This window comes from Lepisosteus oculatus, chromosome 5, assembly GCF_040954835.1.
Source record: "Lepisosteus oculatus isolate fLepOcu1 chromosome 5, fLepOcu1.hap2, whole genome shotgun sequence".
NCBI lineage: Eukaryota > Metazoa > Chordata > Actinopteri > Semionotiformes > Lepisosteidae > Lepisosteus > Lepisosteus oculatus.
In genome coordinates, this window is record NC_090700.1 from 12,125,938 (window position 1) to 12,141,322 (window position 15,385).

The 15,385-nt window shown below is 39.0% G+C and overlaps 1 protein-coding gene across 1 annotated transcript; it reads right to left on the reverse strand.

Annotated features, from left to right (window-relative positions):
* Positions 1–4,505: 4,505 nt before the first annotated feature.
* On the reverse strand, positions 4,506–12,970 carry cwc15 (CWC15 spliceosome associated protein homolog). The gene is made up of 7 exons (XM_015341158.2): positions 12,909–12,970; positions 12,020–12,159; positions 11,512–11,624; positions 10,550–10,641; positions 10,326–10,436; positions 6,301–6,428; positions 4,506–5,292 (listed from the first exon to the last, which is right to left on the reverse strand). The coding sequence occupies exons 2-7, from the start codon at positions 12,148–12,150 to the stop codon at positions 5,163–5,165; spliced, it is 705 nt and encodes a 234-aa protein (XP_015196644.1). The 5' UTR covers positions 12,151–12,159; positions 12,909–12,970; the 3' UTR covers positions 4,506–5,162.
* Positions 12,971–15,385: the final 2,415 nt, after the last annotated feature.

Below are 15,385 nucleotides of genomic sequence, written 5' to 3' on the forward strand. Positions count from 1 at the left end.
TTTGGCTTCCATTGCTAATTATTTGCCCACTGTTTTTAGTCAATGCGACTTACATTTGCACCCATTAATGGAGCAGGTATTGCACTGAGGCACTCCGAGTGAAGCAGCTGTTCTCCAAATGGTGTATTAGGCAAGGAAAGGACAGTGAAAGATATGGACATATACTGCTTGAGTAATGACATTCACCATATGCTAGAGAGAGAGGTTGCCTGGAGATTGAGATCTTGTTTCAATACTCAGCTCATTAGTTCAGAGAAACCGGAAAACCAGCTCCGTGAGGACAGTAATATTCTGAAAGGCCAAATTCACCACAATTGGACCCTACATCCATCTCTTTCCATCAGTTTCACCAGTTATGGTCAGAAGCTACTCAGGGCTAGGGGTAACTCAGCCTAGCTTCTTCCAAGTGCCAGGGAAGATGGCAGAAAAGAGTGGCAAACTCTTTTACTGATAGAAGAATGCCACTTTGCCATACTTGGCCGGAGACCGGGCATCCAGAGACGTTTAAGAGAGTTACGCCAATTGCTATGTTCCAACCAACTATGCCTTTTGCATTTTACTAGCTGGCTACAGTAGGGGAATAGCCCATAACAGTCTATCCAGAGACTAATTAGGTCTTGCAATGCTGCCAACATAGGGGCAGGTAAATCATATTTAATATTTGGTTTGCAACCTTTCATTTTAAGTTTCAGGTTTCATACTGAATCTTTTTAATGCATACATTTACATTTCTGTACAGCATACAGACGTGCTGTGTTTCTTTGCTGCAAAAAAAAATTGCAGCTCAAGGCTATGGACAAACCGGTTCAGACACAGGAACTGGGAAGGCATGGCTGGAAAAGGGTAGGAAGGTTGACTCCAAATTATCAGGCAGAAGAAGCTGAAGTGTTGTTAGAAAGGACAGGAGTGCATTACAAACAGCCTATTAATACAGCCAGCCCTCGCATGCCTGAATGATTCTATTAGGAAATTCCTGAATCGTGTCCCAAGGCTCTGAAAGCGTTCCGCCTATGCCTGGCATGAATGCCACCAGAAAGCTTCGCAGTTACTCTCCATACTGCTCTGCTTCCCTGCACCTGTTTGTGCAAACACAGGAATGGCTGTGTGTCAGCGAGGAGGGGAGAAAGCAGGAATTCCTTGTTCATTAACCTGGAACCCAGGCTGGATGTAGAGAAGAGACAGAATTGGGTTGTTCCCTCATCAATCCTCCCCTCCCCCCCAACTTACTGGCCCTGCTCTGGCCACTTTTTTTCTGTTTCTTAAAAAAAATCACCTCCCATTAGGAAGACTAATGTATTCCAGTTAGGTCACACATCAGTTACAGTTCCATTGACCATGTTGACCATCACTAAACTGGGCTCAAATCCAAGCCCCGCACTGATAACTAAGAAATCTGCATTGCAAATGATTTTCTCATATGCAGGATTAAATTCAGATCTAAACTCTTAAATTTGCTTTTGCTCTTTTGATTACTTGGTTAAAAGCGATTAAAGTTTTACTGATGTTCTTGGAAGCACATCGTGAGGTCAGTAGTCTGCTCAGTTTGAAATGAAGGTTTTCCAGCCTTAGTCAATAGTAACGATAAATTAGCGTAATGCTAAAGAATAATTGATAGAAGAATGACCCATTTAACACTTACAGAGAACTGATTTTTCTCTTCAGTTACTAATTAGAAGCACAGGATCACTAGCATACCATGCCAATTTTACAGAGATTAATGTCACATACAGTATACTGCGATGAAATTTGATTGAAAGCCTCTAATGATTTTTTTAACACCTAAAAACATTTAAAACACCACAGAATTATGGCAATCGGAGGCAGTCTGCAGCGAGAGCTTGACTAGAGATCGGGAAACGCAGGGGGGCGACACAGCTATAAAAAGACGTGGCATTGCATGACAGTGAACCTAAAAAGACCCTGGGGCATTTTCTGCTTCATACCAGTCACTTCAGCTTCCAGATGAATGAAATGTCTCACCTCATAGTTTCCACAGTACGTTTCAGCTGCATTATGTCCCTGTGACACCTTACCCCTGGAAGCTTCTGTGGTCAGGCTCGCCGCAGTGAAAGCAGATCTCACACATAGTCCAAATGTGCAGGGTTACATATGCATACTATGAGCATCATGTTTACTGCAAGGCACAGGCATGCACAACAACAGACTGACTGCTAGAAAGCTGTCACATTACATTAAATACTCCTAGTTGTTTTGGCAATATAACACTTACTCATCATAGGAGCACCATAGCAGCACCTGGATTTGGTTAAATAGAAATCAACTGATGGTCTTTCTCATGTGGCTGCAGTTGTCAGCCAGCAGACAGTCGTCTGTAGTAAAAACAAGGAGAGGGGAATACCAAAACAAACCGAAAAGGCTAAAGAAACCGCAACAGATGCAAGTCTCTAAAACAGACATTCTCTTTACGGCACTTCAGACCATAAAACAGGGTCAGAATCTCAAATACCATCTTCTTGGTATTTGAAGATTTCATAATATGTTGGATGTTACAGTGTGAAAAAGCAACAGCCACTTCAGCTTAGCAGTGTTCTACAACAGGATTGTTGAGCAAACCCCCAAACTACATGTGTGTCTTAGGATGCCTTTATTTATTATTCAAGGCTGAACAAGCCCTTTTCCAGGTGTCTCCCATTACCTTTGAAACCACTCTTTTCTACTGTGGGATTTCCAGCCCAGGTGAGGAACCCTGCAGCAGCTCCAAACCTTTCATCGGACATCAGGGTGTGTCAAGAGAGTGTGTGCTGGAGAACAGGAATACTTCCTTGCTAGTTTCAGAAGACTGGCAGATATGAATGCCCAGCCTTCTATTCTACTAATCACACGGCTAGAACATTTCTTTTCAAAGAAGCTTTCCAGAAGTTCTTTTAAAATAATCATTTTTTTAAAGAAATTGCAAACATAAAAACAGAATTAACTGGATCCAAAAGTTATTCTGAATGATTCAAATTACTTTTTACCTAACCTTACATAATTAAAAAAAAAACAGCTCTTGATTTTCATCTGTATCATTTAGGGCTTAGATTTTGTCCTGTCTGCAATGATTACAAGGCAGCAACTCTCAGACACACCTCAGGCCTATACCACCCATTTTATCTTCAAACAAAAGGGAAAAGCTGATGTCTCACTCAAATATATCTTCTGAATGAAGCAGAGTGTTTTACAAAGAAGCCAGATCCCATCAGTAAAATTAATAGTTTCTAGCAACCAAGTCCCAACACAAATGGAAACTAAAGGAAAGTGCATTTTAAATGACAAACAGGAGGCACTTTTTTAAGCAAAGGGGGTGTGGGAATCTTATTGAAGCTGTTACCCAGCCAAACAGCTTAAAAATTTAATAGCTTCCTCTCGTTGGTAGCTTATCATTGTTTCTTATGTAAATACCTCAGTATTACATTGTTTCACAGCATTCGTGTCTGCCATCAGCAGAATGTCTCTACTGCTCTCTGACATTTTTATTTGGTTGCCTGATACTTGCAAAGTTAAACAGAACGTGTTAAACCCATCAAGCTGTTGAGCTCTTTTACACATATCAGTGGAGTGTTATTCAACTAACACACGTAAGTCAGGCAAGCCATGCTCCACAGAAGCCAAGAAATTAACTGTTGAAAGGTTTTGTATCGGACAAATCACTGCTGTCAAAACCTATACAAGCTTCTTAAAAGAGTTCTCTTCATGTAACCCCTGACTTCCCCAAACAACAAAATTAAAATCCTGGTTTTGAAAGTTAAGCACTGATTCAATTTTTCCATGCTCAATGTCTTCACAGATATTTTTTAAAATGTCCAATAGGGCAATTCATACAGATGAAATAACACATTCTTGTGTCATAATGAAATACAATTCAACCAGTGTGGCAAAATTAATGCCTTCAATAGGGTACAACAAGTACACATTCTCAAACCGGCCTAGTTAGCAGTTCTGATTAAATGGGGTGAAGCCTTCTACTGAGTATGTCGTTTTTTTTGGCACCCATCACTTTCACCTGTTTGCCACATGCCCTGGTGTTTCCAGCACTGGTCAGGGAAGTGCTGCTGCTGACAGGGTCTTTGAATTCCAAGAAAGCTGCTGAAACACAAATCAGCTGAGCTTGCAAGAGCAACCTGAAACTTCTAAAGATAAAGAAAGGAAAGTGAGCTACAAAAAGGAATAGGAGATGTTCTCAGACAATTTCAGATTGAAAGGACACTGCAAAAAGAGAGATTAATGTTTGGAGAGAATGTCCTGACAATGCAGTGATTTTTTTTTATTACAGTCACTGCATTTATGAACAAATCACAGGAATCATATTCTTAAACACCACTGATGGGTTGCTACTGAATTGTTGTGTTAGAGATCATAGTTACTAAATGAAACAGACTGCATATTTTCATAAATTGACTTGATAACGATGAACATTCTAAATGAAATGTCCCAAAACGATGTGGCCACAAGGCTGTTTTGTAGATGAATAGTGTTTACACCATACATTGAAAATTCTCAACATATTAAAACCAGCATTTTTAATAAAAAATGTATTCCTGTATTTACTCTTCTTTATACATGACAAACAGAACATTCAACAATGCAACAGGAGTTGTACAAATCTAAAAGGATACACCGAGATTCCGAAATTACAGCTGTGTTCGTTGAAAGCAATCAGTTAATGCTTCCTTTAAATTAGGATTTATTTAGCCGGCATAAAACTTTCTCAAAGGCTAATTCAAGATCCATTTCAACTTGTCTTTTCAAACACATTGCAGGTATATGGGTTTTACAATATTGAATAAAAATTCATAATCCCTAAACCCAACCCTAACTCTACCCTGATAGTTATAAAGGGCTAGGGATATTGTTTAACACCTTACAGAGCCTAAAATCTAAAAAGATATTAGGCAGGGTACACAAGTGAAACCCATAAATTCAAAGGAAGCATGACCAATGATCTTGTTGAAAAATAACATTAACCTCAGTCTTAAAATTGAAAAGACACATTGCCCGTGTTAGTCGGTGTTAAACAGTCCAGAAGAGAGCTCAAAAACAAGAAGTGTCAGAACCACAAATTCTTCCAGGTGGACCTCAAACACAGACATCACACATCAAATCCAAGAACCTTGCTTCACTATAATATTCGACAACAAAAGAAGTCTTCAAGCAAGGCAGGACTATTTGATATATTTCTCCATAAACTTCTTGTGAAATTCAGATCGCAAGGTGTCATTCACAAACCGCTTCTCTTTCTTTGAGTCATCAACTCCTTTGGCACAGTTCTTAAACACTACATCATCATCCCACCTGAAAGAAGAGAGAAAGTTGGTTTTTTTAAGTCTGGAACTAAAATGTTAATGTTTGTTTGTTACTTGTGGACAAACAGAAACTCAAGGAAGAACTGATTTTAGTTTGTTACGTGGATTCAATCTAGATTGAAATAAAGTTGATCTCAATAAACTTGAAATGAATTTAAGTTAAGGTTACTAATATACTACAGCACTATTCTTAATTTATAAATATTCAAATCTTCAATAATTTTTAACTTCTAAATTCTGGCAATTTTTACATTTGAACCTGACAGAGAAATGCAAACATACACATAAAACGCTGTCGCCAATGATATGTCATTGATCGCTTGATTAACAAAACGTTAATCAAAATGGTGTGTGATGAGTCGGCTGTGTGTAATATTCCCTTGTTATTTTAACAGTGCTGTCATTCACATTCATTGTTGTTCCAAACAGCTGACACCTACCAGACTACTCAAATAAAGTAGCAAAAAGGGTCTCTACAATACAGGCACTAGCCAGTAATAAAACATCTCTAATAAGTGTGTTCTCTACAGTAATACAAAACTATCACTATAGTCCATGATGCCTGTACACAAATCTGAAACCGACTTCCCAAATCATGCTATACATAACTGATAAACCCAGCAGTACGTTCTATAATAAAATGATCATTCTAAATGCATGCACACAAGAGAAGCTACACAATTATTTAATGTTTATAAGCTACTGTAAGCAGGGTCCCCACTATTCTTCAATAGTTGCATGACACTACACAGCCATGTTATCCAGCGCCTCTTATAAAAAAACAACATAGCACCCTTAATTTCAGACATTGCTCTTAAACTTTTGCTGTATCACTAGATTTGTTATATCAGATTTGAGAGATTGTGCATTACATTTATGTTTCTTAAGTGACCATGGCGTCTTCTGGGAAAGGAAACTAAGACTGGAATCGGGAATTTGCTGGGAAGTGCCAGAAGACATGGGAAGTGTAAAGACAAGAGGTCTGCCATCAACGTACCTCCTCTTGACACTGAAGGAGTTCTGGATCTGTGCCACTTGCTGCTGTCCTGCCAAGTTGAGGAGGGGGTTTCCACTCAAGATGTTCTCCATCCGGATCCTCTCTTCCTCTGCTTTCTGCTCCCGCTCCTGAAAAGCCCAGCAAACACAGCACACATATTTAAAGCTATGCTAAGCCCACAAAATATAGGACTTTTCATATTTGTTTTTAAATGCACTGCCATTTCTGAACTTCTCTGAATATCCAATCATAGGTGGCCATCTCTTCCTTTTCCCCACAAATCTGGAGAGAACTACACCATAAATATTTCTCAATTTTAAAACTAATTTCCTCACCTTCCCGCTAGGTGATCGCTGCACACAACAGTATAGCTCTTGCTGATCAGACAAGTGTCATTCAGGTAATTTGATAGCGTGTTGTCTTGCTTCACAGAATCCTTCTGAACATGCAGAATATCAGATTAAAGATCGTCAAAGGATCTAAAGGCTCTTTTTATAACCCAGGAAACTACAATTTCAGGATTTCACCTAAACTGATTAGTTTTGTTGCACAAGATCACATGTATTCTAGAACCACCACAGCAGATTTCAACCTAGGATTTTATCCCTTGGGAATGCTATTTTAGGTAGCCGATTCAATGCAATTTAGACTGCTGTCCTGTAGGAAATGAGTGTCTACATTAAAGAAAATGCTTCAACATTTGGAGAATAAAACGCCCTCTTAGGATTCAGGGTGCATCTGAGGATTTGGCACCGTTTTTAAATCTGAAGTGAGAGTCCTGAGTCCTGTAAATTGTTCTATTGGAAATGTTCAAATGCTGGCACTTGTAAAAACAAAGTAGCATTCTGTTCTGAGAACTCAGCTTTGTTTGTGCTACTGTAACAGTAGGATGAACATGCCACTGAGCTTTTACATACATTTCCTCTCCAGTAAATGCCACTCCAGTAAGAGCACAGCAATGCTCTTGTATAGCTCTTTGTAAGACCTTGTGCCCTTCCAAAACGTTCAGTTAGATTCCTTTTGGTAATTAATGACCCAACAGCAGGGTTTCCTGTAAACAAGCCAATTTGCAGGGAAAAAGTGTCTTAAGTCCCAAATCAGGAAATGCCTTGCATGGAAACAGAAATTTACAAGATGTCTGGACCACAATAAATTTGTGTAGGGGGACAGGAGCCCCTCAGCTACAGTCACTGTGATGTTTTCCTGCAGTTCCAAGAAACTTTTCCTGACATTTTTTAATGCCTTGCTACTACATGTGTTCTGGAAAACATTCAGACAGAAGACCCAGAAATAAATCCTTTGCAGAAGGACAGTTGCAGATCTAAGACCTTGTTATAAATCACAAAGTTCTCAGCATTAATATAAAAAAAACACCAATATTGGAGTAAAATACTCCTGAAGTGACATTTTGTCCATTTTTTTTAGTTTACCCTCCAGCCACTGAACCTCTTCTGATTCTTCTTATAGATACTAATATTTCCCTTCTAGAAAAAAAGATTTATTTCTGACAACTTAACCTTTGAAAGATCATCTCAGCCACCAGGAGATAACAACCCGATGCCTATTTTGGCTTCCTTGATTTACAGTGCTTCGTTACTCTCAAGATTTGTTACATTTATCCTTTTTTGAAAACAGCTCCAAGTGTGAGAGAGATTTTCTCTCTGTCACAAAGTAAAAAATAAGTTATTTTGCTGGACAGTGCACAACTACACCCAATAGGTTTCTATACGCTACTATACTTATTGAGATGGAACAAATTAGGATCTCAGGGTTTCACCAGCAAGATAAAAATAATCCTTAAAGTTTACATAGCCGCAAGGGACCTCACCATCATGACCACTAAAATTAAGCCTAGTCCCACAAAAACCTGGACCAAATAAATTCAGCCTACAGGGAAGGCCTGTATGACTCCTTCACGTGGGAAAAGTGTTCATTCCATGCTATGCTTACAATTCCACGGGCAAATATTCCCAGACATTTCAATGTATTTTCATATGGAGAAAAGGGTACATACTAGCACTTACATATTAAAGCAAAAGGCAATTAAAAGTACACTAAGATGTGTTACTCATTTCACAATGTTCTGAAAACTACTCGCGTTACATATAGAATTAGTGTGCTCTCAGTTAACAGTTCCAAAAGAAAAGAGGGATTCTCTCTCTAACCTGAGAAGAGACAGAAAAAAGAAAAGGGCTTTGTTTCTAGACTCTGGACAAAATCAACACTGCAGAGATGATTTTATGCTCTGTAGCCTCTTTTTAATGAGGCAAAATTGTAACCCATAACCCATAGTGACCTATAAACATTTCCAAAATTCCTTACAGAATATCTTATAAAGAGAGGGGACTTTCATTTTTCAAACTCCAAGCTTGTTTAGTTTAAAGAACACTAAAATTAGGCATGTGTGTCAGAATGTACTGTCTCCAGAACACCCAGATTATTTTTTTCTCAACAATGTGTTCAAGAGACCAAGGAGTCATCCCTGAAAGACTCTAGTGAAATAATCCTTGAAAAAGCAGAGAAAAAAAGTTTGACTAACTAGGAACATCTACACATTGTAGTATTACTTTTAGTACCTAGGCAGTATAAGTAATAGTACAAAAATAGTAATTTTACTAGTACTAGTTAGGAAAAAACAGGAATGTAACCTTTTAAGTAACATTCACAGATGCAGTAAAGCACTGCTCTCTTCTAAATAAACATTTCCATAACATTGAGCCAGCCTTGTAAACTAAACACAACTGCATTAACCATTACTCTGACCTGTTTCTCATTTCTTGGTAAAAGAATGGAAACGGTAAAGACTTTGGAGAATCTGCAGTCTTCACACAGCTCGCCTGTCCTTCTGAAACAAAATCATGCTGGTGTCAGCAAGCAGTGCATCTGCTCCATAAGTATAAAACTAGAGTAATTCAAATTATATTTCTTTCATGATGCCCAGTGAATGTATGCATGTACAATGTGTCTATGTGTACTATGGATGTGTATGCACTGAATTCCACACCCCACATAGTAGGGAGCATTAAACTGTTTGAGCAGTCAACGCACTAAAAGACAAATGGAAATGGAAGGAGAAGGGCCTATTTGTAATTTCATAGTTCTCTCCAGAAAAGACAAACATTCAAAAATTCTACAGTAGAAATGCCTCCATAATCCATCAGTCTGAGAACCCTGGAACTACTCTTTCAGTTTAATATCCCGTGCGTATTTCACCCTTTAAATAATTCATCTGTCATACAACCCCAAGCTCCAGAGACTTGTACTATGCTTTAAAAAGAAAAGTAACATTTGCATAAATACTCGTGCTTTTGTACATATAAAATCCCTGTGTCCTTCTATGAGATGCAAATAGTATGGCAAGAAGTCTAGGCTTCTGCTGCCCTCTAGTGTTTAACTATGTCTCTCAGTTGAACACACTTTGAATGCAGGATACAAGGAGGAAAATGACTCACTAGAAATAGTTAGTACAATAAAATTAAAAGCATACAAGGTATATTATGATTAAAATAAGATAAAGAATAGAACAACACTTCATTCTTCTTCACTGTTAAGAGCCATATCTGTTTCTTCTCTCTTTTTAATAATAATATCACTTTATTAACCCTATACAATTACTTGCATTAGGAATTTGTCTTTTCACATACCCCAGCTTGCTCTCCATGAGACACACAGACACACGGATAGGGAGAGAGCCTGGGGTCAGAGCACAGGGTCTGCCATTGTACAGCGCCCCTGGAGCAGTTGGGGTCAAGGGCCTTGCTCAGTGGCCCAACGGAGTAGGATTCCTCTGCCGGCTGCGGGATTTGAACCGGCAACCTTCCAGCCACAGGCGCAGATCCTTAGCCACAGAGCCCCCGCTCCACCCCCAGAAATAATAGCAAGCTGAACAATTTGAACAAATTTTACTCTTCCCCTGTTCATAGAACCTCTGAGCTGCTGGAGAGCACTGACCCAACTGAGGCACAGTCAGTCCATCCAGGCAGCCTGTGAAAAGGCTGAGTGCTGCTGAATGTGGCGTGAATTACCTTGCGTTCCTGTTCCTCTGCGCGCTCCTTTTTGATCTTGTCCAGTTCAGCCAGCAGGGCAGCTGTGTCGTCATCACTGTCCTCTTCAGAGTCCTCATCCTCCTCCTCATCCTGGCAGAGAGACACAGTTTAGGAGCACGCACACACACCAGCTGTCATTTTCCCCAACCACAAGATTTTGAATTCGGAAATAAAATCAGTTTATTTTTATTAAGGGCACCTACATCCGTGAGAGGATCATCAGCATCCAGGTTGGCTGCTGGGATCTGGTCTAACCGTGGCCTCTTGGAAGAAGAGGAGGAGGATGTGGTGTGCTCTGGAATAAAACAAGACCATGGGTATTAACATCCATCAAGAAGCCTTTGATTCATATACAACACTGCATGAGCTCAAGAGGCCCTTAAATCGACTATGGCTGTGGAGTCATTTAAACGGGAACTGCAGTCAGAATTTCTCAGACTGGTTATTAAATCTCCGTTACAAAACAAATTTATCAACGTTATAGGAAAAAAAAATACAAATTTTGAATGAAGCACAAAATCGCGAAATTTGTGAAAGTACTGTGGACATGTTATCGCAAACCCCTGGTCTCACCGCAGGCAAGAGCAACACTTCCCACGGACTGTGACATGATGCAGCCCATCCTGCTCACTAGTCACCGTAATGACTAATGTAATGTGATGTATGAGTGGATAAGGACAGGCTGTGCAGCAGACACTTCACCGCAGAAATGTTCCAACGTGATCTGCATACAGAGTTAACAAATAAGTTGTATTTGTTGGCAAAACCATCTGAAAGTCGAGAGATGTATTAAATGAGATGTATTCACAAGCCTGCTTGTTCACAGAGTCACAGGGCTGCAACACCTCACCAGAAATTTTGTTCTGAAACCCTGAATATAACACTGTGCATACCTGGAAATTTCATCCATTTTTAATGTAAATTGGAGGTTTTACAAGTTACTGTGCACATTTTACTTTTATTGTGGTTTGAAATGCCCTCATCGATGCTGAATCCTTTCTAACCCCGAAATATTAAAATAGTGTTGCAGTGCCCCTTTAATTCTGACAAAAAGACAAACGGACACAATTTCCTCCTGCCCATCACACAGGTTTTGAAAAACAGTATGGGTGCCTTGGCTCGGAGGCCTCGGCACAACCTGAACTGCTAGTGCTGTGCCGTTCACCTCTGGCTGGCCTGTCCCTGGTCTTCTCCCTGACCACCACTCGCTCCCTCTCCTCCAGCTCCCTGCGGAAGTCCCGGGCACGCACCTCCTCGGGGGCATCCTGGGTGGGCTGCCTGAGAGAAATATCATGTGTGTGAGCACAGAAGATACTTGGCAAACAGGACAAGACAAGGAGACTTAGATGTGTTGCAAAGTAGGGAACTAATTCAAAATTCTACCTCAAAATGAAATCTACCTATACTGTCGAGCTTATGTACTTCCAGACACCCCCAAAAGACAAATTTCATTCTCAGAAGAAGGTGCTGAGTGAGAACATCACCTGCCAATCTTCTTTACACAGAAAAAAAATAATGACTATTGCAAGATAAATAACTTTAGGTACAAATAAACCTATACATGGTTCAAATCATATACAAGGTACAAATAGAAGCATTCACAATCAAGGAGTGGTTGAACCTACTGCTAAATAAAATCCCCCCCACCCCAACTCTGGATTAGCAGGCCTAACCTGTATTTGATTTTGGTGTGAGAAGGTAAATCCCTGCTGGAGTACTGTTTGGACAGAGCACTGAGGTCTCCTTCTCCTTTGCCTCTCCCTCCTCTCGCGGGCTCAAAGGTAGGCCTGGCAGCTGTAGTCATCGTCACTCACTGGAAAAACGCAAAACGGAGCAAAGGGCAATATTTTCACTGTGCTCAAGAAGCAAACTTTTTAAACGGCAGTGTTACGCGCAAGTGCCAATTGATGGTCCTCTCGTTCTCAGCCGTAAGTAAACCTGGTGAAACTCATTACAGCAGTTTTCTGCAGCCAAGCACGTAGTTCCGACACCTCCACCTCTGTGCAATGGGACACATGTTCATGCGTGTAACATTATCGTTCAGTGCCTCAAAGTTGCTGTAATACGTAAGAAAGTCGTAAATCCAAGATTTATTAGCATGCGATGATAGAAGACTTAGAATACGCCTGTGAAAAAACGCTACATTTCACGTTTGGCTTCTTAAACTGAAATCCCACGGTACTGGATTACAAAAAGAAAGGCGTTCAACGCACATTTGTTGAAGCTAGAAACTTTTACTGTTTTGATAGATTCGGAAACCTGTGTTAGACCGTGTAAATTAAAACAAATTATAGAGCAGAATCCCGAAACAAATAAAAATATTGTACTGTTAATTTTGACATTATTCAACAATATTCCTTTTGAGAACGTACGAAAATTTTCATTGAACGCTGTTCAGCTACAAACCGACATTGTAATAATTTGTACCTAAAACGATCTGAACGGATTTACATGTAACACTTTTAAATGTATAATATAAAATGTTTGGCATTCTATTTTAAAGCCTTAGATATTTAATTATGACAAAAAGAAACCTTATTTATCCTATGAATTGTATCTTACATTACGCTCCACAACAACTAGAACCTCCGATATCCCAGACTGCAACGCGGAACGGGTCAGAGGCTCTACGGAGTGTCATATGGGACAAATAGTCTTTTGGTCGCAAAAAAATCGTTTTTAGATATGAACAATTCTCGTGGAAAACACCAAATAAATGTGTCAAGCCATTTTTAATAAACTTATAACTTTAAATGTATCACATCAGCTGCTTTTAGTCTTATTTCAATTAAAACTATTTTATTTACCATGTCATCTTAAATCATGGTACTAGAGAGTATCTAAGAATTTGCAAGTGCTCCTCCAGAGTTTCCAGAATCTAAGATTGGGTTGTTTTGGAATGCAGTTTAGTTTCATTTAATGGTAACATTCAATTCTGTACCAGCAACAACCATTTAAATAAGAGGGCAAAGGTATTTCAGCAACACTTGTACCATTTAATTACTTTCAGTAGTAATACAACTATTAATAACAATAAAACTATAGTTTGCCATAAAAACAGCTAAGTTCAAATACCCTTTCATACAGAATGAAGAGCTTATAACACTTTCTTCTATGCATTAATTACTTTATCTCCTTTTTATAGTTAAAATGTTGAAACCCATGTGACACAACTGATAGGGAGTTTGGGGGGATTTAGATACTAAACTGTTATAAAAACTGTACTGTTTGTAAAGGCCCCCTTCTTTAAATTGTAGTTGGATAAAACAACAGCATATTTGCTTGGTAAATTGCTTTCATTGAACTGAACTCAAATAGTTTGTTTTTGTTCCTTGGATGTGCACACAGACATTAACATGTCTGCAGTTACAATATTGTTATTGAAAGCATACAATGAATTATTCCTTGAAACTTGCTGGTTTGCAATCAGTCTTGAAGAGGACTGTGTTATGTATACCCTTATGAAATGCAGCATGTTGGTTGCAGTGGTTAGCATTGCTGTCTTGCAGCACTGGGACCCTGGGTTCAATTGTGCACCTGGGGTTCTATCTGTGTGGAGTTTGTATGTTCTCCCTGTGGTCACGTGAGCTGCCTTCGGTTGCTCTGGTTGACTCCCACAATCCACAGATATTCTGGTAGGTTAATTAGCTTCTGGGAAAATTGGCCCTGGTGTGTCTGTGTGTCTGTGTATCTACCTTGTGATGGACTGGAGTTCTGTCCAAAGTGTTTTCTGCTTTGTGCCTATTGCTTGTTGGGATAGGCTCCAACTCCCCTGCAACCCTAAATCAGATAAGTGCTTAGAAAATAGATGGATGGATATCCTTATGAAAATCACTTATGGATGACTTATAGGTATTTATAGAAGCTTCTGGCATTTTATATAAAACTTCAAGGTTATTTTCCTAAGGGTACTACTGTGGTATCCAGACCACACTGCTATCCAAGGGCCAGTGTGATTGACAGTAACTAGCCGTTACTGGCTTAACCTAATCAATTTACTGTAAATACCGCTTCTCCCAGTTTGTCAGCTGCTGTTGCTTTTAAGAGACTTTGAAAACCTGCTGACATATTTGTCCTTGTTTTTCACTTCCCAAGATGGACAGACAACTGACAGTTTACATGGCATATTAAACGAACACCAGATAGGCTGTTTGCAAAATTACATGGCAGCATACAGACAGCATTTCTACCACTGAGCGATTTAAACCCTTCCTTGCATGAAAACAAAGCACCCCGTGGGAAATCTATATATATGTAGAAAAAATATTTATAAATGGAAGGTGTTGTTTAGATCCATATTTTTAACATTGAATTTCTAGGAAACATTTTGTAATTTTTATAGACTGAAAAGCTAGGGTGTTTAGGATGGAGATAAAGGACATGACACAAACGGGAAAGGGTATGTATGTCATTGATGACTGCAGTGGTTACATTGAATAAATCTTCAATAAGACAAAGGTACAATACAAATGTACCTATTATATGCATATATCTTTAGTAATTTTGGATTGTAAGGCGTTTAGTGATATATTAAACATGAGAAATTGATTTTGGTGGAACTGAGCTTTACAAATGCAAGCCTGTTCTCTAACACTAGATGGTGACAATAGTACATAGACACGATAGCGGTGGAAGTCTTTCTCTTACTGAGCCATTGTGGAATGTTGAAGTTCTTGTTCTGTATAGTGAGAAACAAATACAGAACATATTTCTAGCTAGGTTATCAATAGAGTAAATTGAGTCTGAAGCCTTAATTTCAACAGTGTCCTGTAACTGAAACACCAAAAAAACTCACAGGAAACTGTGAATCTTGAAATAGCACCTAACATTGATACCAACAGTAACACTGGAGGTTTCACATAAACAAAATGCATAATAAAGATACTTAAAACAATTTAGAAAGTCAATCCTGCTCCTGAAATGCTAAAATTATCAGTAAATATTTGTATCCAATTGTGTCAAATTTTCAAAGATAAACTCACCTCACAGACTAAATATTAAAATACATACCATACAAATAAAGGAAATACTTTATTTTT

Bases quoted from the DNA above. Each gene is read 5' to 3' on its own strand.
- cwc15 (XM_015341158.2), bottom strand. From the start codon at position 12,150: ATGACTACAGCTGCCAGGCCTACCTTTGAGCCCGCGAGAGGAGGGAGA. The intron at 10,642-11,511 runs GTGAACGGCACA...GTTTTATTCCAG, and splicing joins CAGGGACAGGCCAGCCAGAG to AGCACACCACATCCTCCTCC. The intron at 5,293-6,300 runs GTACGTTGATGG...CTCTTCTTTCAG, and splicing joins TCCTTCAGTGTCAAGAGGAG to GTGGGATGATGATGTAGTGT.